The sequence below is a fragment of the Rhagoletis zephyria genome, unplaced genomic scaffold, assembly GCF_001687245.7.
Source record: "Rhagoletis zephyria isolate East Lansing unplaced genomic scaffold, Rhagoletis_zephyria_1.1 Rzeph_scaffold_00001, whole genome shotgun sequence".
In the NCBI taxonomy this organism is placed as follows: Eukaryota; Metazoa; Arthropoda; class Insecta; order Diptera; family Tephritidae; genus Rhagoletis; species Rhagoletis zephyria.
Genome location: NW_016157085.1, coordinates 1766515 through 1790640, shown reverse-complemented (window position 1 = coordinate 1790640; position 24126 = coordinate 1766515). Strand labels below are relative to the sequence as shown.

Below are 24126 nucleotides of genomic sequence, written 5' to 3'. Positions count from 1 at the left end.
ACTTTCTGATTCGGACTCGCATCATATTCGATCCGAGATCCACATGAATTGCGTAGGTGAATCGTAGCACCCGAAGAGCCTACACCGGTCCACAAAGCTCAGCCGAGCAAAGCTGCTCAGCACCGCCAGGCAGCCCAGTTATGGTCTGAATATTGCAGCCGTCTCAACTGTTACCTGTCCAGACTCGACCCTAATACCTCTAATGAGTGACCGTCATGCAGAGACTCACCGCACGACACCAACCATCTCTTCATACGCCAGCTCAATCCACTCAACTAATACCCCTCTCCTTTTGGTCCGATCCCGTCGAAATAGCCCGTTTCTTGGGCCTGTCTTTAGTTGAGCTTGACCACAACGATTGATGGACACACCGAAATAGGCGGGGCTTAGTAGTGCCGCTACATACGATAACAACCACCGCCAGGCAGAAACCACCGCTGCGACCAACCCAAGGCAGCCAAGCCCATCTATCCTAGTCAGGCGATGTCGAGCTCGAAGTATTCAAGGTATATACATACATAGGTGCACACCTCAGAGATGAAAGCCGCATGGTAATGGGTGACTTAAACGTCCATTACGATCTTTGGCATTTAAGACGGTGTAATGATCGGAAGGGCAGACTTAATATTTAGCACCCTTCGATGGATAAAGCCAAATGTCGAGTCTTCAAAGCCTTTCATTCTTTCGAAATATGCTTGCTGATGCTCAATTGAGTCCGAACTTAGTAGGGTAACTCACCAAGGCCCTCTGCCTTTCGATGACTATTAATGTTACTCCGGATTATGGAAAACAAGAAGCGTGCTCCCACTACTAAACCAGGGAAAATCAGCCAACAAAGTGGAGCTTCTCTTCATGCATCCGGATAGGTTCATCCTGGAAGGAGAACGTCCGCTAGGTACGTCATAAGGTATTCTTTTTAATTGAAGGACGACATCCAGGACTACGTACGACAACCACTGTTGCCGACGCTGTACAGGAATGCAATAAATGGCATCCACAGAGAAGCTATCGCTACCTTCACCAACGCTCACCGAATAAATAGCGTCATCGGAGTTCAACCAGCCGCAATTGCAGAAAAAGGTCTTCAGCTTCCTCGCAAGACCGGCATAACTCTGGAACAACTACAGTCGTCTGGATGTTGCAGGTGGTTAAGTTATTCCTTATCCAGACTCTACATCGATGTACCAACGTATACACCACACTAATTGCGTTTTTACATGCTCTTTTAAACTTACTTGACTAATACATCTCCCCCAAGGGTTCGACCACGTCACAACAGCACGGTTCCCCAAACTACCGTTAGTTGAGCTTGCTGATATCGTTTAAAGGATAAGATTACCAAAAACTTTAGGTCTTGCAAATTATCGAAGAACTGTCTACACAAGAAGTTTTCATCTAGACTCTATTTTATGAATCTATGCCATTTAACGGCTATCAGGAAGGGTTTTTATTATTTTGGATTTATATTTACTATCAGCTGAAATATAGATGATTTCTAACGACTAAAGTTTAAGCCTGGGTTTTCATTTTTTTGTTAACACCAAGGACCAACGAATGGTGCTATCGCTAATTTGCATCGCCAAAAGTCTCCAAAAGACTAGCAGGCGCACCAAACACCATACAACGTCCAGTTACATGCTCCTCATAGTGACAGATTTGGCTGATAACACACTGCATCTGCTACTTTTCCATGTTGTATACTTTAAGGTCCCACTGCTTTTCGTTTCGAGAATTTTGGCGACTTAATGTAGAGTCCCACTGAAAAATAACTTAATCTAACCTATAATATACACCAGCACCAACCCTAGCATCGAACTTTCAGCCATCTGCGAATACGGGGCGCGTAACCCCCTCCTAAATCGTCTCGTAGATGTCTTCGATAATTTGGCTCCCGTTATGAGTGTGAATGCGGACTTTGGAACTTTGTCCACCTTTCTAATATCGGCATCGTTTAAAAGAGCGTTTCATTGTATTATTACACAGTAATAGAAAATCGGCTTAACTACCGTGGTGTACAGCCATAGTATTACAGTAGCCTTTCCCCATAGCTCGCCAATTGAGCTGCGGAAGGGGTTTATTGTAACCATTGCCTTTATACTCTATCCTCAACATTGGGCTTCCTACATTTCCTAAATTTAGCTTCCTACATTTTTACGCCGCTCTTGAACGGGTAATGGTTTTTATGGGAAGCTTTTTATGGCTGAAATACCCTCGGAGCTTTGGCATTGCTTGCCGAGGGGCAACCGCTGTTAGAAAAAACTTTATCTAAATCGATTTTTCTCGGAACAGGGATCGAACACACACAGGGAGTGGTAATACGCCCATCTAACCATTCAGCCACAGTGACTGATATACCTCGGAGAACGACTATTTTCTCCATCCAAAATTTGGAACATGGCAACCTCCAGTGTGCTTAAATAGCCTAAGGTTGGAGTGATAAAAATTACTGCCATACAAAAGCGTTGGGCGGAGCGATTTCTGAATGCCGAGGTGCCATACCTAAACAAAAGCGTCAACGCTATGTCAAGTGCAGAAATGACATCAACAATAAGCATAGGTTTCTTTGTGACAGTTTCGGCGTTTCCTGCAGCCAACTTCAATACCTAACGCCCTGTCAAAATCGGATTTTCCAACCGTTCAGCGTTGACGCCGCGTTGCTTCGGTATGCTTCATACAAATTTTATGGCATGAGACAGCCAGACAACGCTGACGCTTTTGTTTAGGTATGGCAGTTAGGATTAAGCACGGTAAGACCTTTTAGGTCGCGGCGTGTTTTTACCCAACATAATAATGAAAATAATACCAATATCGTTATAATTAAATTGTTTTATTTTATTTTTTTAATTTTTCTAATTTTAGGTAAATTTTAAAATTTTATGATTAACTTTTCTAAATGTGTTTTTGTTTTTTTTTTTAATTAAAAAATCTTTTTACTTAAATCTGAACACAAATGGGATAAAAAAATGCATGCGAAACGTAAAAAAATATGTACAAAATATAATTTAGCCAGAATGCGGGAAAAGTAATGATGATTTTGTAGGCGTATCCGCGGATTCATTATCCAAATCTGTCAGATTATTTGCTGAGCTTACCTGTAAGCAACAATTATGCCATTTTAATTGAAAAAATATTATCTATTGCACTATTAGATCTACTTACAGGCGTAACGGAAGTAATAATAATTTTCGTTTGAGATATCTGTTGTAGTAGCGCAGTATCCTCGGCCGCCGCTTCACAGTCGAGATCAATATTTGCTCCAGCATCGCTGTCGATCTCCCAGGAGGGGTAGTGATCCATTTCACCTTCGCAATTGAGATCCTCCTCTTCGAAGTCTTCAACCTCATCGATGAGTATAACTAAGGAAAATTATTTAAATAAAATACATAATTATATTAACATTTGTATTTATATAACTAATTTCGCTGACAACTTACTTGAGTTTTCCTTTCGTAAATTCGGTTTTAAACTACTACATAGAGGTTCAGTTAGGCCAGGTATCGTTATAGCAAAATTATCATCTTTGTACACTCCTCTGTCGCAAGGATTCGAGGCGGATCTAATCGAGGAGTAATGTTTATGCTAATGCCAAAAAAGTTGTAGCTAGTATTTCCAGCTTACCTTAAAGTTACTCGTTTCTTAGGATTTTCCATTTCGGATATGGTGTTATCACTACAAAGTTTAAAAGGACTAACCGAGGCTAAATCGTAGGATGGCGCAAACGCACGCGCATCGGAAACCTGTAAAACAAAATAATGTAAAATTAATATTGAAGATTTTTTTTTTTTCAGGAGAGAATGTGCGTAGTACTGAATAGAATACAGTGACGGAGTAGTGGCATTCCTTGTATAGAAATTCAGTGTAAAGAAATAGTAATGCATAGTACTGCGCTTTCTTTCGAACTAGAAATATGTACAGTGAACTCAACTCAAAGCTCCTACGAGAAATGCAGTCGGCTTATTGTACTCAAAAGCTGCAAGAATATAGAGAAAAACTTGGAGCTTATGTTCTTTGGGGTTGATGAAATGGACAGCTTGCACGAAGCCGTCTAGAGATAGACAGATATCTGACACTTACATATTTGCTTTTGCATGGCCAAGCTTCTCCTCCGAATTATAGTGTGCGCCTTGATATTACCACTCAAAGGGGAGGGACCTATACTTTTAAGTCAATGTTACTCGGACGATGGACCTACAGTGTGGTAGTGTGTACCTCTAACCACTAGAACATGGCTGTAGCTTTTTATCAATCTCAAGTTTGGACTTCCAGATCTCTGTAGTAATTCCTAGGGAGGTAGCTGCTATGCGATGATAGCAAGAGAGGTAAACAACTGCTCTGATAGCCAACTGGCAAGCATAAACATTGGACTTAAAGCTAATAGCCTGACCTCTTTTTCAGTTGCGTTTGATTATTTCTTAGTCAGACTATGGTATCAGGCTATAAGGCTATAGCAGGAAACTGGGCTGTGTATGAGTTGAGCGGGAAATGCAACTTCGAGTCGGTATCACCGTGAAAAAATAGAGAGGATGCACCTTTGACTACAAGCGCATTATCCGCAGACTGAAAAGGGGAGGGTATTCATGTCGCTCAGCGATCTTCCTAGCCAAAGGGGGATCGGAGGCTGTCTTCTGTGGCTAACAAAGGCGTGAATCTCAATTCAGGTGGGTGTAGGCATAGGGACATAAGTAAGCAGATATGAGACAGCGGATGAACTAGCGCGGCACGGATCTGCACAAAATGTGTTCCACGTGGTGTACGTTGGCGGTTGCCTCAGTGGTATTAAAAGCAGAATGATTGAAATCAACCATTTGAAAGATTAGCGGAGGCGGAGATTTACGTATACGATTACCAGATATAGGTTTTGTTGAGATTAGGCAAGGAAAACACCTACAAATTCTTGGCTGACTTCACAGAACACTGGCCCATGGAAGTGCATGCCAAAAGACAGGTTGAGCTCTAAGTACTCGAGCTCAAAGAAGGTGCCCGGGCCTTACCACAGTGAGACCAAGGGCACTAACTGCATATGACTAGGCTGAAAAATCACACTAAATAAGCAATTGGACCGCCAAATCTCAAGAAAATAAGACTATAATCTTGCAAGATATGCTGGCTTTATAAGAGGATCACATCCGAGTTGTTATTTTTATTTGCATTGAGAATTTAGGGAAGAATAAGGAGAAGAATGCTGGATATAGCAGAAAGTACATAGATCAAAAAATATTTATAAAAACACTTTACAATAAATGTGAAATCTAATGTAGAAAATTGTAGACGGTATCTGGCCACCTAATTTTCTGTCGCTCCACCTCAGCAAGAAAACTTACAGTGTCCAATTTTTGCCATCAACTTCATTCAAGCCACTTTTCATGTATATGAATTAAACATTTCCTTACCTTATTATCATCTCTGATCCCGATTTTCGTCGCCGAGAAGAAATCCCTTCTAGCACTGATTGTCGCATGTGTATTATTAGTATTTATACTATTACTAATTTTATTGTTATTGTTGCCCATAACACAATCGCCCCGTTTCGAGTGATCTTCATTATTATTATTGGAATGTTTAACTATAGGCGGTGTTGGTAATGGAAGTGCTAAGAGGCGTTCACGATCCTCCATATAGGCTTTAATGAGTATATCTAATTTTTCTTCAATATCGGCGACCTACATTTTTTTTACAAAGTTAATAAATAAAAAAATTAAAAATGGGTGTAATTAAAAACACAAAACATAGAAGGAATTTTTCACTCACCTGTCGCTCTACTTTAACTACACGCGAAGCTAGACTAATTTTAGAAGCGTAAACATCTTTTGATTTTGACCCCTGCTTACCCAGGATTTGATCGAGTCTGTTGTTTGTAATTTAAAAAGTAAAGGGTTTTTTTTATATATATTTACGAGTAACTATTTATGTATCTTTTTTGTGTAGTGATATTTACCTTGCATGCACATTTTTGACCCGACCCAGCAAGTCCACATGGCCTGCCGCATATTGTTCCATCACATCCTTTACATCATATGGCTTAAGAGCTTCTTTAAATTTGCGGCGAGCCACAAAGTATTTCAGCTGTAAAGAAGGCAAAGTTCACATTTGCATCGGTTAGTTAACGAAGGCAATAAGTGAGCAATTTTCCGTTATGGCCAAGTTGATGCAATTCAACAGAGCTCCTTTAAACGAACCGAACTACATCAAAATTTTCATATCGAAAAAATGCTGACTTATTCCTTTGGTAATTAATCGATTTCTTTACATATTTTAATTTTCACACAAAAATTTATATTTTTTGATTCTTTTCAGTTGCATTTTAGAAGAGATTAGTCATAGGCTATTCTTTCAATGGGCTGATCTGTGAAAATTTGTATTGTAGAAAATCCAGATTTCCTGTTCCTAATATTGAATTGGCTTTATAGGCACCTAATGAGAGACGATTGAATATTGAAAGGGGTGGTGAAAAGTGTAACGGTGGATTTCACAGCAGAGATGTTGATGTTCTTGACATTTCAAATTTCTTCTCTTCCGGCAACCTGGAAATCTCTGCTGCGCAATTCACCGCCACACTCTAAAATTTATTGTTAAATAGTTCTACTGGATTAATTAAAATATTTCCTTAGCAAAGGTTTAACATTTTTTGTTGAGCTTTAATTTACTGACATTAGGGTGGTATGTTATGGTGATAAGAACTTGAACGGGATACTTGAAACCAATGAACTTTGGTACAAAAGAAGTATATAAGAGACAAGAACATCGATATATAACACCTTAAGATACGACTGTAAGTGGCGAGGATACATATTATGAAAAATGAAAAAAGCGACCCCCACGTTTGGCAAAAAAAAAAAATCGAAATTGCCTCCGAATCGAAATACCTCTTTTGCCAAAGTTTAACGATTTTTGGCGAGCGGTAATTTACTGGTGCGGGCACGTTAGGGTAGTAGGTGGGTATAGAACGGTATACTCGAGGTCAATGAACTTAGTATCCTCGAGGCAAGAACATCGGTATATCATACTTTAAGATATGCGTGTATATGCCGAAGATATGGCGAAAAGCTCGGGGTGTATCCGAATTCTGGTACAGTCTAATGAAAACACCAGTAATTCAACACTTACCAGCAATTACCTAATTTTGCTTACCTTTCTGATGAATCTTATGGCCGTTTTGTGTTGGCAAGTCAGCTGCGTACATCGCGGCTCTTCATCTTCATCTGAATACAGAGATAGAGACGGAGAGAGAGAGAGAGAAGACAAAAATGGAAGCATAAAATTAGTACAAAAGGTTACTACGAAAATAACACTAACAATTTTACGGCCACATAAATCAAATATTATACAACAACAATGAAAATTACGAGTACAAGTTTTGTTAAGTTTAGCGAGGTAGAGAGTAGTAAATAATGTATGAGAGTTCCTATTGGTAATAAGTAGGTACGATTATGTAGGTTAGTATTAAGTTAGTATAGGCAATACATATGTACTTATGCAGTTAAGATAAACAACAAAATGAAAAATGATAAACATTTTAGATAATGCAATTAGGAACGAGCCACACTGCGGCTCGAATACGTTGAAGCTAATGAATCAGTAGAGGTACATACTTGGTTGTGTTTACTTGTATGTATTCATACTCTACTACGCAAGTCTTTGTGAGCAGAACAACATTATTTTTGATGCACTAATTTTTGCGAAGATTTAATAGTTTTTAAATTAATTACGTTTCTACACACACACACACCCGCATACATACACGCCAAAGAAGTTTCAATTTCGCTGGTTATTATTAATTTTCCACATTTGGTTTCTAGCAAGAATTCTACATAGTTTCCACACTAAAGAGAACATTGAGTTTACGAATTGACGAGCGATTTTAGCATTATAGCTATACATTCTTTTCATAAGCTATACATACTATTGGAGTTGTACGTGTACAGCAATTCTTTCTACTACTTATGGGGGGTAGGCATCGCTAATTTCACAACACGAATACCCACTTTCTAAACATCCACCACGTCCACCAGCGCCTGCACCACCTCCACCGCCAATGGTTATGCCATCAAAGCGGCATCGTCCCTCGCGCATACTATTGCCACGCTTGTCATGCACACTGGCCATTAGGCGCGGCTCAATAGACTGCATCCGATTGTAGAGCTGGCTATCTTGCGACTCATCGCAGTTCGATGTTTGAGGCAGTGAAAAATTCGAACCGAAAAAATCGCCCTGCATGAAACCACAAAGAATCACAGGTATGTTGTTGGGCAAGGCAGCGTTGCTACTGTTCTGGCTATTAACCATCATTTCATTTTTATTCGTGGCGGCACAATTATTTGGCAGCGTACATTTATTATTGGCAATTGTTGAAGCGGTGGTTTTGGGTGCTGTGAAATTCTGTTGTTTCTGTTGTGATAAGATGGGAGCGGTTTGTTGTTGTGGTGTTTGTGGTTGGTTTTGCTGTTGTTGTCGATAGTTGTCCGTTGCATTCCTACAAAAACTTCCAAGAGAAAGAGAGCTGAACCTTTGTTGACAATCGATTAGACGGGGCTTGGGCTTGGTGGCTAAGCGTGAAACGAAAATAGTATTTGCAGAAGATTTACAATCAAAGAGAATTTATTAACACCATCAAGTGACAGGGGTGCATATATATGTATGTATGTACGAGTATGGCAGCTTTAGCACCAGCATCAGTATGGACCTGTAGTTTGGAAAATGGAAGGAATAGCGGTTCTACTAACGACTTAACTCGAGGGCTACCATGGCTGGCTGGTTTACATATGAAAATATTTATGTAAGTACATACATATGTATAAAAGTTCATATGTGTAAAGTTCTTGTGTTAATATCTTGGCTACAGGGAACTTCTATTCTTGAGGGTTCATATGAAAAACATATTTGGGAGCTAGAAACCTCGGCCAACATGTCTATGCAGTGGTAAACACTGATAAATAATGGAAATTATGTACATGACCTTAAGCTTTTAGGAAAAAGTTTAACTGTACATAAAAGATCTCTCGGACTATAAGTTTGAGGCGAAACATAGAAATAAAAAATCAAAATAAAAAAAACTGATACATAGATATATGATCCATAAATGTATGTACATATGAATAACGAAAAAAGAATTACACAATTAATAAAAAGCAAAGAAAAACTTAGTTATTTAAAAAAGTATTCGGAATCTATCATTTAATCGAGCCACATTAAAGTTTAGGATCGACTTCGAAATGGTCAAGAAAATTGCTAAGGCACCTCCACAAGCCATCAATGTAGTGGCGGTAGTGCATAGATATTGCCTGTTCGCCTCCCAGGTCCTTAATTAAGATCACAGGAGTCTAAAAGAAAATATTTGGCGTTCACATTTTTTTAAGTGTTTTGGCCCAGTCTCTCCGATTTGCGGTTGGTGTGCTCCTTGATGTCACACACACGCCGATTCCGAACGGCAAATGGCATTTATGAGAAGCTTATTTATGGCAGAAGTACATACACTCGAAGGCTTACTATTGCCTGCCGAAGGGGCGACCGAAATTAGAAAAAAATGTAAATTCGCTCAGAGTCCAGCTTCCTGCTATGTGTAAGTTCGACTACGGCGGTCACTCGGTATCCTAGAATTGAGAAGAGGATAGCTCAATGTTTCTTCACTATCACAATGTACTGGCTTGTTCGATCTCGAAAACTCCAAATTCCTTCGATCTGGGACGCACAGTGCTGAAAATGAACTTTTTGTGTGACAAAATCTAATATCTCGAGAAACAGAACAGCTGGCAAAATAAATTTTACAATGTTCTAAAGATTTTGAGACGGAGAATTCAGGATAAATATTCTCAAAAAATTACCTCGACCTTTAAAACAACCTTCAAGAATAGAGGGTTTTCAATTGTTTGCCCTTTGAAAACTTGACTTGAAAACAAAAATTTTTAAAAAGGTTAAACATATATTTTCGTGGTTTTTTCTTCAAGAAATCCACCCTCATGGTCGGGAGAACCGAAAAGCCCATTAAATTTATTTTTAAATTTGCATCATATTTTTTTTTGATGCAGAAATACTCCTGAGGCATTTAGATGCATTTCTGCATCAAAAACAAAATTTTCTCGGTATATTAGATTTTGTCACAAAAATGTTAATTTTACAAAGTGTGGGCCATGAAAGTAACTTTCCTATTCACATTAGGACAGAGATTAGAATGACAGTCCTTGGCCAGATTCTTACTACTTCGGAGGTACAAATTCTGGACAGCAGAGACAGATATGGGAAATTCTTGGCCCGTATAAAATTGGTTATGATGTTATAGAAAATATTCAGGTGACTGACCGGAAGTCCATATTTTAAATGGGATATATGTACATGCTTTTATCACAGATTTGCATTCAATTCGTCCTGGACTTTTAAAATGAACGAAATTGCTTTGTGGAAACGAAAAAATATAAATCATCGTCGGGGATGCTGCATTTTGTCGTATTACCGACTTCCGGATTCGACCGGAAATGTGTTGAACAGACCGGAAATGCATTGCAGAAAAAGTTTTCGACAACATAAAAAACATGTGTATCCATTTAAAACAAATGGACTTTCGGTCAGTTTAACTCACTTCCTTCGAGATCGACTTGGCAGTTCATATTTTTGCGTTTTCCAATAGAGAACATTTTCATCCATTTTAGAAGGAGTAATTTGCTGGTATAGGAAACCCTGTATATGTATGTATGTATGTATATCTATATCTATCTCGATTCATCTGGGCTGTTAAAAACAACCGTTACGCGAACAAAGATATACAACTTTTGTGCACAAGTCCGCTCGGTTAGAAATAGATTCATTACATAAAAACAAGACCTCTTAAAATATAGCGCTGTTGTCAGGTATAAAAATCATAACCACCATTCAGTCCTGAACCAATTTGTGAGCCTTAGTCAGTCAAATTAATATTTATTTAGAACAATGAGAGATCTATCTTAAGCTCTAAAATGTGGGACAGTGGACAACTTAAAACTTTGCTTGATAAAAATTTGGCAGTTTTAAAAATTTTAAAGTTTATATCCATGTTATACTTAAATAAACCAATTAAATGTTCAACAATTGAAGTTATGATTTTTATACGCAATAATTTAGATATGTGTGTAGTGTTTGTTATTCCCATGCACCCTGTATATTGTGAAAATTTAAACTGATTTAATATTTTAAAATTTTTTGTAATTTACGATTTGTTTTTGCTTTTGGTTAGATGTGATTAACAACTAGACGACAACATCCATTACCAATGACGTGAAATTGACAACAACTGCACTTACCATCCGAATTCTTTTTCAAAACACTTGTTTCTACCACCGAATCTTCACTAAAACAGGGATCTAAAGTTTTGCCATTTTGTATAATTTCTGGAAATGTACAGAAGAAGGCAGCAAAAAGTAATAAACAAATCAACAAAACGTAGGTACTTTGAAACGCATTGGCACCAAAGGAAAATATAAGAAATAATTAAAAGCCTAAAGAAACAAAAAGAAAACTTATAAAAACAATGCGAATGTTTAATGAAAATTCAAAAGTGCAACAACCGTGGAAATAGCTAAGTGAACATATTTTAATTTTGCTATTTCATAACTTGTATAACAACAACAACATTAATGAAATCATAGATGTGCTACTAAATAACACCGTTTTGGACAGAGGTGCGAACGCATTTAACATACATACATACATAATTATGTTGGTATGCAGGGTAATTGCATTTAGTTTTTACTACTATTGCAAGTAATTTATTAGACCTCAAGTGTTGCTTGGCCCTACCTATGCAACCCTGCATAGCCTTTAATTGAAATGTGAAACTGATTTATTCGTATGCCAGCTTTAGATAACTGATATGACTACAAAACATATGTAAGAACACGTTGATAAGAACTAAGTACTAAAAAAATAATATATGTTAGGATGCCTCGCCCAAAAAATAGTTGTTTCCAAGTGAACCACAAAATTTGGTCTCTTTTATGACTCCAAACCAGGGATTTATTTTAAATATTATTAAATAAAAAAAGAAATATAGCCAAGCATACCGGGATTTTTGGGACTTTCCTAATTTTTACTTTTCAACTTTTACCAATAAAAATGAAAAATATTGATTTTTATTTTTTCGATCAAAAATAATGGTTATTTTATGATTTTAATTTTTTACGCGCAAATATTTTGCCGTTAATTTTTTCACTTACGAATAATGATTGTTCAAAAAACCCAAAAGCTATACTAGCGTGATTTGCGACATATTATTTCCAGTGGTGCGACACCCTAATAAAAGGAAACAGTTCCAGAATTTTTAAGTAAAAATTTCAGTTGGTTGTCTCTGTATTACCTTTTAAATGTTATAAATAATTTTGTTTTTAAGTGTAAAATAAAATTCAATGATAATTATTATCTCTGAGCGAACAAATAAAAATTATGTAATAATAAATTATGTAATAGTCTTTATTTTTGATCGAAACCAAAACAAAAATGAAATTATTTTGGTACTACAAAAAAGCGAAAATCATAAAATAATGATTTATATTATTTTAGCTACAATAATTACGGTCCCTTGTCCCAACTCAATTCTATGTACTAAATATGCATGCAGATTTCCACCAATTGTTTAAAGGTTATTCGCAGAAAAGATATCTTTGAAGTCTCCTAAAAAGAAAAAGAGTTTGCAAATGGAAAAATATTGACTTTTAAGGATTTTATCTCTATTTCTACGAAGAAGTGTTTTTTCTCATATAAAATACGTGGAAAACTTCATGGTGTGGTAGAGCCCTCAAAATGACACACAATTCTAACTTGTTTACCTTTTTCTTAACATGTGTAAAATTGCGCAAATTTCGATACCTCTTGCGATAGTGTAGCTCAAAAAAAATTTTTTGCCGGGACACCCTAGTGTACATACATACTTATAAATATAATATGGGAAGGCGTTTTTTGTAAAGGTCATCAGATCTGTACCGTTGTACCTTTTTTCCAGCGGTACAGGGTAATTTTAAATTTGATAAAATGAAAAACGGAAACCATGGGCGGTCTTTCTTCAGTTGGACGAATTTATTTAGATGAAACATTTGGAATATTTTTTAGGGGTTACAATAGTCTAAAATTTAATTTAATTTAAGTGTTTTACGCCATGCAGGTTCACTGGTTCATCATGTTTTTTAAAGTATATAAAATTAATTTTATAGGAATTCTCATAAACCATAAAATTCTTTTTTTTTTGCAGTTGTATCCCATATTTTATTTAAATGGAAGTCAGGACCAAATATCATGATTCGCTTGGAGAAATACAACCGATTTTTTCGTTGTACATATTAATATATGTGAGGCATCCTAAATATTAAATTTTACTGATCTTATAAAGTAGTGCAGGTGTATTGTATGAAATTTATGTTATGGAAATCAAATCACAATCTGTTGTCTAAATATTATGAATGAGTTAGAAGCGATTTTGAAAAGCAAATGCATGAGCATGTAGATATGTATGTATGTATGAGTAAACTAGTTTGTTTGTATGTATTTCTCGTTAATGATGCAAAAGTTTGGTGCAAAACTGTTTTTTGTTTTTCTTTTTTTGTTTGTTGTTATATACCATTAGTTAGCTTTTGCATAGCTTTATGACAACAACTAAACATACCCAAATTCTCCACAGAGGTATTAATCTCTCGCATTGTACGTGTATATTTGGTGATCTTGCTGGGACCCTGCGGTATAATCGTGTTCACCTCACGTGGCGGTATATTTTGACTCCGATGCCGTCTGATTGTTGGTAGACGTGTAACGAATGAGGCATTGTGCTTAAAGCTAGATGAAGCTCGTCTAAATTGATAGAGAAATAATACATACATACATACATACGTACATAAATAAATAGTAGGAAATTATAGGAACTACATAGACAGAATATTTAAAGTGAGTTAGTACCTACTTAGTAACATTGACATCGTTACATACATATTGACTACTTACACAGCTACGAGTTATGTAGTAAGTATGTAGGTGTGTATAAAATTAATTGAAATGCTACAATTTCTTAATCAATACTACATAGATAGGTATGTAGTGTTGGTATGGGTGTGCTAAAGTGTTGACGTTAGCTCCATTTATTGTTTGACAGGCGGCTAAAAGGTACTTGTATTATGAGCCATTTATGTACATACATACACTTGATTTGAATTAGCTATGCGCTGTAGCCGGAGTACATAGATACATTTTTAAGTACTAGCTAGATAAATATGTATGTATGTGTGCATGTACCTAGTATAGGATTAAGAATCACGGACAAATTCATGTATTCTATGACACTTATGGATCTATGTATGTATGTGGGTATTCATGTGTTCTTTGATATGTAAAAATTCAATATATTTGTTTACCTATATTCACTTAAATTCTTAAATAATCTATCCCAATATTCCGAACTGTAAAAACAAAACAAGATATAAAAAATATATATACACATTTGTAGTTATTTGTAAGAACCCATTGAAAATAAAATAAAATAATGTGAAAAAAGTAGTTAAAAAAGTGGTGTACATGTAACTGCTTTTCGAACTATGATAAAGTTTTGCTCAGTGTAAACGTGCCATAAGTGTTTTAAAAAAGTAGTGTGAAGAAAATTTGTTGCGCACACATTGAAGCTTTTTAACTAAATATATTTTAGTATTGATGCTGCCCTGGCTGTGCTAACGGTGTATGTACATAGATCAATGTGACATTTTTCGTTTCGGCAAACATCCGATTTATTTTGTGAATTTTGAATTTCCTAATATTTTTTTTTTTAATTAACAGCATCGCAGTTTTCAGTGTATCATATTTTTTGACTACAGTAATATGGTTGTTGTAATTTTTGTTTGTAAGTTTTTATGTAGACAGATTCTCAAGCAATTAAGCGACAGTCTGGAGCATGCTCACAAAAAATGCACTCACTAATTCTAAGGCTAGAAGCTATTAAGAATTTTCGCAAATTTTTTTGCTTAAAACTTTCAACTCTTGGTTTTATTTTTATTTATTTTTTAATTTATACTTACGAGGTGGGCGGACTTGGTAAAGGCACTTCGTGTACTTTCCAGGTGGCGATCGATATTGAATGTTCGTCCGCGGCATAACAACGCCAAACGGCTTGTATTAGCGTTGCGGCGGGTTGCCTTCGGCGTATCATATGCTTTTGCCGTTGTTGCTGCTGCACTTTCAAGGCGAAACCGCTGCCAAGAATGCCCTAAAAATACGCATACACAAGCATACAAGAGTCAATTAGTGTTTACATACATATACATACATACTCGTATATAAATACATATGTAGCATACATATGAACACGTGTAATTTTTAAACTTTTGTGTGTAAACATTTGATATATGTATGTATGTAACTACAACATTGATTCATATTTATTTTTATAAAACACTTCATATACATACATACATACTAAATTTTCAAGTAGACGCGAAAAATAATTTTGAATGATAAAGGGCAGTAGGTTGATGCCTCGCCACAATGTCAAGTGAATGTTTCTTTAGTACAGTTGTGTGTAGTTGCATGCAAGTGCCCAGTCTATTTAAATTGGAGTGCCAATTGGGCTTTTCCTAAAAGTCTTAAAGGTGATCTTTAGTGTTATGTGTGTGTATATGAAACAAGTGACAACGTGTTGACTTTTTTTTAAAAATTCACAAAGTTTTGCAAGCTAATTTTTTTCTTATTTTTATATAAATATTGTCCAAACTTTAACCAAATCCATATAAATTAAAGTTTCGAACCTTATCAAAATTTGGGGAAAACTCAACAAATTTTCATAAAAATTTCCAACTTCTTAATCTTAGTCTTTAGAACATTTTTTTCAGTTTGACATATAACTCATACAATTTTAATTGGTATGTTTTTGGAGTAAAAGTTTCAATCGGTTAAAAAATCGCGTTGTTTTTTTTTTAATAATTATTCTAAAAATATCGAATAAAAATAACCCCTTTTAGTCATTACTTTGAAAAGAATGTCTCATTCCGAGTAAAACTAGGTACCATTTTCAAAGATCAATAGAAAATTTTGGAAGATATGAATTTTTTAAAGATTTTTCCAAAATTACTTCGATGTAATTTCACAGAAAAATTGAATTGGATTCACTTTGAGGTTTCAATAGTTCGCATAGAAAAATTTAAATTTTTCCCTGCAAAAGATGCCATAACATGCGGTGTGAAACTTCCTCCTATTCATTTCTCACTCCTTTCCATAGTTCGTTTCATACTTCGAATATTTGTGTTATCATATATATATGTATTATTTTACTTATATTAGCCTTATCCCGAGTCTTCGTATTTGTCTTCGTCTTAATAGCCGTACTCGCTTTCCCCTTTGCATTTTCATATTCATATCCGTCGTCGTATTCTCCTTCGTATTCTCCTTCGTCGTCTCATTAGTCTTCGTACTCGTACTCATATTCGCCTTTATCTTAGAATTTCTCATTTTACGGTATTCTTATTCGTCTTCATTTTCGAATTGGTTTTCCTCTTAGTTTTCGTCTTCGTCTTCGACTTCGTCATGATCTTCGTATTCGTATTCGTCTGCCTTTTCGAATTCGTTTTTGACTTCGCCTTGTTAGCTGCCTCCTATTCCCTGCGTCATCTCATTGACCATGTTTCTGCGTCACATACTTAAAAGGACGGACATGCTCGAAGATTAGTACCGAGTGTGAATTAACACCTGTTACCAAGAATTATTTATTATTTTTTGCTTTATCTCCAGGCTAACATTATTGTTGGTTTAAATGCGGTTTCTCGGTGGACAAAGGACTACAGTACTTAAAACTTTGTGCATTGCCAAGAAGTAATTTGAATGGGCTTCCTTTACAGTTAGCCCAGTGTCTTTTGCTTCGTTCACTGAGTTGGAAAAAGATGCGTTTACGGCCGTTTTAAAGAGGCCGACGAAGTCAATGTCTTTGGTATTACGCTTTCCAATACCGTATCTAAGAAGTCGCCCTGTCTAAAACTTTGTTCGGCCTCAAACGGCGTGGGAAGGCGCTTTGCTTTTTGGACGAAGCATGTTCACCGTCACTCTACGTAGTCGTATTGCTTACTATAGAAATTGAGAAAACTTAAAACCGAAATATTTTTGGAAAAAATATCAATTCCAAAACTAACGATTTTACTCATATGAATACAGATTGCTTTATACTATGTATAGAACATCTATAATCTCTAAATGAAAATGTAGGTATTTCTTTCATCGGAGTCTGTACAAAACACTGTCTAACCACACTTTCGTCGAGTAACAACTCTTTTGAATTTTTATTAAAAGAGAGGCGAGTATATCACAATTATGATTTTTATATAATTCCTAAATAAAAATGCACTTAATACGACAAAATTTAACTTTGTCTCATTTTCACTTACCGCTGGCAATGCAAAGAACGAAATGCCTAGTAGCGCGCAGAAGGACGCAATTAATTTTCCCTGCCACGTCTCAGGCACCATATCACCATAGCCCACTGTACACAGAGTGATCTTAGAACACAAACAAAGAAATTTATTACAAGTAATTAGAAATTTTATAAAAATGCTGTCAAGTTCTAAATATGTATGTACTCACAACTCCCCACCAAAGCGCCTGTGCGAAATTACTAAATTTTTTATTAACATCTTTTTCCATTAAATAAACGAGGAATGATGCGAATATCAGTCCTAAGAAACCTATATACATAGTCGTTATGAGTTCCTGGCAAATAAAAGAGTACGCAGTTAGAATGTGCGATATCTTGATTTTATTTTTTTCAAATATAAATATTCATAGATAAAAAAGTTTGTAACTTCATTCAAAATTAATGAACTGACTAAATGTTCGTATACGCAATAATTTCCACAAACTTGGTTAACAAATTTAAATTAAATAATTTTTTATTATTTTTTTTTTTTATTTTACCTGTCTATGTGCGTAAACGACGCTGCCCAGCAACTTCCACGTGCCGCCACGTCGATCCATGCGCACCATGCGCAATATTTGAAAGAAGCGCAGCCCCCGAAGTGCACTTGTTGCGAACACCTGACCCGAGGTGCCCATGCCCAACACCACCGACGAGGCGGCTATTGTTATAATATCTGCGTGGCGGAAAACAACACAACGCATACAAACATAAATAAAATATATAAATTAATTAGTATTGGTTTTTTTTTTTGTTTTGTAATCATAAGCTGGTATAATTTAGACGACGGGATCGTCGTAGCTATGTAGACTTGCCTATAATACAAAAGGGTCGTTTCACGAATTTCAGACGTCCCACACATCCTTGATAGCGTGAACGACAACCGGATGACCACAGCCTGATGTTTGTTGATGTTGTTGTTGTTGTTGTGGGCGGTGATATGAAAAAGAGGAAAAAGAATACAAGTAGAACACATTAAACGGACAGAAATAAAAAAAACACACTATGTAGGTAGTTAGATAGATGCGAATAAAGCGCGTTTAGTGGAACAGGAAGTCATTACGCTAATTGATATACATATGTATGTACACACATAGGCATTATTTTATATATTTTTCTAATACTTGCATATTTATTTATGTAAAAGGATTTTTGCACACAGAGTGTAGTTGACGCACTGACAAATGTACTATACATATACATTAGGGTGGTCCTTAAAAATATTAACATCATTAGGCATCCCTTTTATCCTACGTACATATTAAAGGTATTGAGGGAAAATTGCCAAATTAAAAAAAAAAATAGGAGTCACTAAAGTTAATATCATTTATTGTTTGGTAGAAATTTATAAAATAATTAAAAAAATTTAATTTTTAAAATCAATAAATACAAAGAAAAAAATATTACATTGAATTACATGCAAAGTAAAGTGCTACGTACACCAGGTCGTCACCAGGATGTGAAAATTTTTTTACTTTTTTAAATCGCAAAAATTCTAAAAAATTTTTACTTTGGCCAGCTATAACTCAGCGAGTTTATCAATTTACATATATTAATAGTTTCACTAATAAAGGTGTTTTTTTTTTTTAATTTTAAACCTTCGTGGATATCTTTATTTTGTACGTGGAACAAAATAAACGGGTGTTCTTTACGAAATTTAGATGTTGATATTTTGAGGACTACCCTAATATATTAAAATTAGACCTTCGAATCTAAAGTAGTTTTGCGATGCAATTCTAAAAAAAAGTTGTTTTTTTTTGCTGAACGTACATATCGAAGGCTGAGTGGAATATCGACCTGTCTCGGCAGCCAGTTCCAAAACGCCCTAACGTAAACGCCAGTTGGAAAACGCCCTACCTCAGAAAATTTTTAAGTACACCCCACTTCGGAATTTGAATGAAGAACGCCCCTTTCAGAATTTGGTTGAAAAATACCCCACCTCAGAATTCGGTCCAAAAACGCCTTACGCGTTTTTAAATCGGCAGCTGAGATAGGGCACTTTCAATCAAATTCTAAAATAGGGCGTTATACAACCAAATTCTGAAATAGGGCATTGTTGAAAAATTTTCTGAGATAGGGTATTTTCGAACATGCTGCCGATACAGGTCGATCTTCCACTCAGCCATCGACATGTTCTTGTCTCGAGGAGTTTTTGTTATCAGCCGAGCTTTTTTTGCCTAAAGTAGGGGTCGTCTTCTTCACATTCTTCAACGTTCTTTTCTCGAGGAGAAATTTGATACTAGTTCTGGTACTTGCTTACCTACCAGTTAGTAAATTTAAGCTTTCCAAAAATAATTAAACTTTTGCTAAGGAAGCATTTCGACTATTCCAGTAGTCCTATAAAAAAAAAAAATATTGCCGAATATACTTATGTAGGTGTCACCGGAAATTGTAAAAAGGCGGCAACTAGGTTCGGCATAAACAAATTAATTTCGAAATTGCCTTGCAAAAGTATTTTAGCCTCAGGCGTGTGCGGTGAACTTCTTTGTTTGCTTGTTGGGAGGTCGTACGGTCTAATGTATGTACATACAATATACAAATGTATGTAATTTGTACATTTGAAAATTGTTTGGCATGCATAACTTGTATTGTTGTTATGTTTCAACAAGTGCATTTAGAATGTAATCGATCTTCGGTAGCCCATCCTTTAAGCGGCACACCTTTACAATAAAATTCCTTGTAGACTTCTGACACGTTTGTTTGTCAAAAGCGATGATAACAAAACGGATATGTGGAAGTTTAAAATTGCGCGTTATTCATAAAAAGAATGAATGAATAATTCTATGAAGGTTTGAATGCAAATTCACGGTAAAAAGGTCAAGTGCAGTGGACACTTAAAAACTACATACAATTTCAAGGGCAAAATACAGACTCGTGAAATAAGTGACTTACATTAAATTGTATAATCTTTTAGACAGGTTAAAATTGAGATAGTTAGCTTAACTGGTCGGAGGAAGTAAATAAATAATTTCTATCAATATAGAGAACGTAGCTGGCCCATTATTAGCACATCTGACCCAAAAATGCACCATAAAAGTCTGGAGAAGGCCTAACAGCTGCAGAAAAAATTACCTGTACTCTATTATCTCATCCGCGAAGCAAGATATGGACAGAGTGCACTGTAGTGGGTCGTCGATGATGTCTTTGCTGACCATATATCGTCCTTGCAGATTTTGTACCGCAATCAGTCAGATCAGAGCTCTAAGTTAATTTTTGCTCTGCCTGCGAAAGAACTCCGCCACCACGCTGTCTGCCATTTTCAGAAAATACTTGTTTGCTTTTTAGGTGTCAGTATTGCACCAATGATTCTCATGAGCCTTATTTATGGGATCCCTATAATTGGCTCCGGTCCAATGAGATGCTCCAAACAACCACAGTTGCCCGATTTATCAGTCAGCTCATCTATTTCACTACGAACTCAGATTTGATGTCCGCCACATTTTGCTAATTAGTTGCCCTCCAAGTGTCATCTATCTTAAGTTACATTTTCAGTTTTTGAACGGTAGGTATGGAAGTTTTTACCGATTTATCCAAGAAAGATTCCGGATCTCTCAATTGCTCATTCGTGTGATTTCCTTATATATATATAAAATAGTACCCTGAAATGCCAGCTTAATAGGGTCGAGCCAACCTAAATTTCATTCTGGCTACGCCGCGGCGCGCCGATGCCCTCAGAGCTTATGGTTTACCGGCTGAGCTGTTAAGCATAATCTGGTTTGATGGATGGATGCCCGAAGGTTAGAATATTGAGCATTTTGCCTAATATACAAGAATGGAGACCTTGATGCTTGTGCCAAATCGAAAAAACTATTGTAGTGCCAAAAACAAGACAAGTTCATGTATAATTAAGAGCTCATTTGCTTCTGATGTTTGTCGATTTCGAAAAAGCTTTTGGCAGTGTTCGTAGGTAATGTCTTTAAGCAGTCCTGCGGCATAGAGGAGCATCGTTGTTACTAAATACGTACAAGCTATGTGTCGTGTCCTCCACTACGGGAAAATGTCTGAGACCTTCGAAGTGAGCAGTGAAGGCAGCATACTCTCACCCTTTCTCTTCCTTTTTCCTCTTTGGGGATGTGTTGGGTGTTGCATTGAGGCCCCTTATCGATTTCGAACTTCGCTTGGACCATGTTCAGTTTACTACAGAACTTTGACTACGTTGGCGACGTATATCTTTTGGCACACCGCCTTTCCGATCTATCCAAAATGTGCAATGTGCTACACAGGGAAGCTTAGGCGGCAGGCCTAAGGCTCGACTTTAATATAACCAATGCTCTTAGTATGCCTGTGCAGGCTTGTGGTTTTGTGACAGTCTCCAACTAAACACTTGAGACTTGGAGGAATGTCACATATTTTGGCAGCGAAGTTGCCCCGGGCGTTGGCAGAGACGAAGACATTGACCGCCGATTAAGTAAGGCCAGAGCGGTCTGTGATGAACACGTTCCGCCGAAACAATCTGAGTTTCAGTTTAAAGACCAGGGCTCTTCAAGTCAAATGTGCAAACCATACAGTGGTTGCACCATTTGGAAGTTATCATTGCCGTAACTAGGCACCTGCAAGTTTTCGTAAACCGATATCTAGGAATAATCGTCCAAACTTTTTGGGCTAAAACAATCTCAAATGCTCAGAAAAGCTAACATGGAGCCCTTTTATATCTGGATCAAGAGACAGAAATGGAAGTGCATAGGTCACATCCTTGCGTGAAGAAGATGACAGACCGCGTGAAACGTAGCAAAGAACAGTCGAGCGGGAGGCGAAGCATCTTGGGTATTAAGCGGAAGGAAATCAAACCGATTGCCAGAAACCTAACCAGATGGCGCGCATGCATAGCGAATGCCCTGTGACCCGATTGCGAGTAAAGGACGAAGAAGAAGAAGATCTATAGCCTCAGCTCAGTGTTAGTGCGGTAGATCACGAGTTTTTTTTAATTCATCATTGTTTAAGTTTCGTAAATTTCTACTTGCTTGTGCTGCATTCATATTAAATTTCCCACCTGGGTCAGAAGCAGAAAATAGGTTGCTCGTAAAAGTTGATGTTAGTACTTTCATACATACCAGGGTACGAGAAAATTTAATTTTTGTTTTTAATCGTAACCAGGGTTTGAAAGAATTTTTTTTTTTGAATCGCGAAAATTCGAAAAAAAGTTTACTTTGACGAATAAGTTACTATATATCGATGGCTGAGTGGAAGATCGACCTATCTTGGCAGCCAGTTCGAAAACGCCCTTTCTCAGAAAATTTTTCAACAACGCTTTATCTCAGAAAACTTTTCAAGAACGCCCTACTTCAGAATTTGATTGAAAAATGCCCTAGCTCAGTATTTGGTTGAAGAACGCCCTATCTTAGATGCAGATTCAAAAGCACCCTATCTCAGCTTATTTTCAATGTATTTACGTTTGAGATAGGGCGTTTTTGAACCGAATTCTGAGATAGGGTGTTTTTCAATAATATTCTGAAATAGGACGTGTTTCAATCAAATTCTGAAGTAGGGCGTTCTTGAAAAGTTTTCTGAGATAGGGCGTTGTCGAACTGGCTGCCGAGATAGTTTGATCTTCCACTCCGCCATCGATATGTAAAATTTATAAGGTTTCAAGTCAAAATTTTGTCGAATTTTTGAGTTTTTTTTTATTAAAACTTTTTTTCGAATCCTGGTCCATTTTTGTAATTCTGATATTTTTGTAGATGTCTTAATTTTTTTAGGTAGAACAAAATTAAGGCATTGATATTTTAAGATATTAATATTTTAAGGACCACTCTAATGTATCTACATATAAATCTGTAAATCTATTTCAGTTTCGTAATTAGTTATGAAGGAAGATTTACACACATATTTTCAATTAAAGTCTTGACTCACCTGAAGCAGAACTCCAACGAAAACCATATTACAACTATTATCTCCATACGAAACAGTATATAAATTGCATCTTTCTCGTACTCTTCGATCGTGGAGAAGACGCTTAAAGCTAAGCAAGTGAATACCATAAAAAACCTATAAACATAGACAATTGAAAAACATAAATTTATTTTATGTGAAATAAAACAGACAAATGCGCAACACTGCGCAGTAAATGTATATGAATGTAGGTAGACATGTATGCAAGTACGTGCGAGTCCATATGTATGTATGTATGTATGTATGTATGTATGCATATACAAAGTACATATATGCCAATATACTCGCTGTACATCAAATTTCATTGATGCGACATTAAAATTTTATGAACAGAAGAACGCAATAATTTATTCAAAGCATGAAGAACGACAAGGAGAAACCAAAAAAAAATTAATAAAAATAGAGGAAAAAAATAAAAAATGTATTTGTTTTAATTATGACAGAACTTACACCATGATGTGATACAAAACAGCCGGCAGTCCGCGGGGTCTCTCTAAAAAATTATATACACGACTTTGAAGGCGCCGATAACGTGCGTCACGGCGTGTGCCGCGATTGTAGGCCAGCGGCTTTCCTAAGAGAGACATTCGCGGTCGAAGATGTCCGTTCGCTGGATAGTTATTATAGTTGGACTTACATGATCTGAAATGTAACACAAACCAATAAAAAAATAATTTTTTATAAAAACAAGTGAATGAGCTATTAATTTTCTTTGTATGTATAACAAACTGTATAAATTTTTCGCGTGGAAATTTTAGCGCACTTATCGTACAGATCTATCGAGTATCCTTTAAAAATTTTAGCTCGATTCCAATGAAAACGTTTTTCATAGAACAGAATACACTCAT

At 36.3% G+C, this 24126-nt stretch overlaps 1 protein-coding gene across 1 annotated transcript; it reads right to left on the bottom strand.

Moving 5' to 3' along the window:
• Nucleotides 1–2975: 2975 nt before the first annotated feature.
• KCNQ (KCNQ potassium channel) lies at nucleotides 2976–23920 on the bottom strand. Its single transcript, XM_017610826.1, has 19 exons — nucleotides 23729–23920; nucleotides 23240–23374; nucleotides 18205–18287; nucleotides 17890–18065; nucleotides 17560–17685; nucleotides 17364–17474; nucleotides 15012–15199; nucleotides 14358–14402; nucleotides 13619–13800; nucleotides 11268–11354; nucleotides 7983–8543; nucleotides 7129–7199; nucleotides 5936–6063; nucleotides 5749–5845; nucleotides 5391–5660; nucleotides 3619–3737; nucleotides 3435–3556; nucleotides 3160–3356; nucleotides 2976–3092 (listed from the first exon to the last, which is right to left on the bottom strand). The coding sequence occupies exons 1-19, from the start codon at nucleotides 23863–23865 to the stop codon at nucleotides 3003–3005; spliced, it is 2925 nt and encodes a 974-aa protein (XP_017466315.1). The 5' UTR covers nucleotides 23866–23920; the 3' UTR covers nucleotides 2976–3002.
• Between the last annotated feature and the right edge of the window lie 206 nt (nucleotides 23921–24126).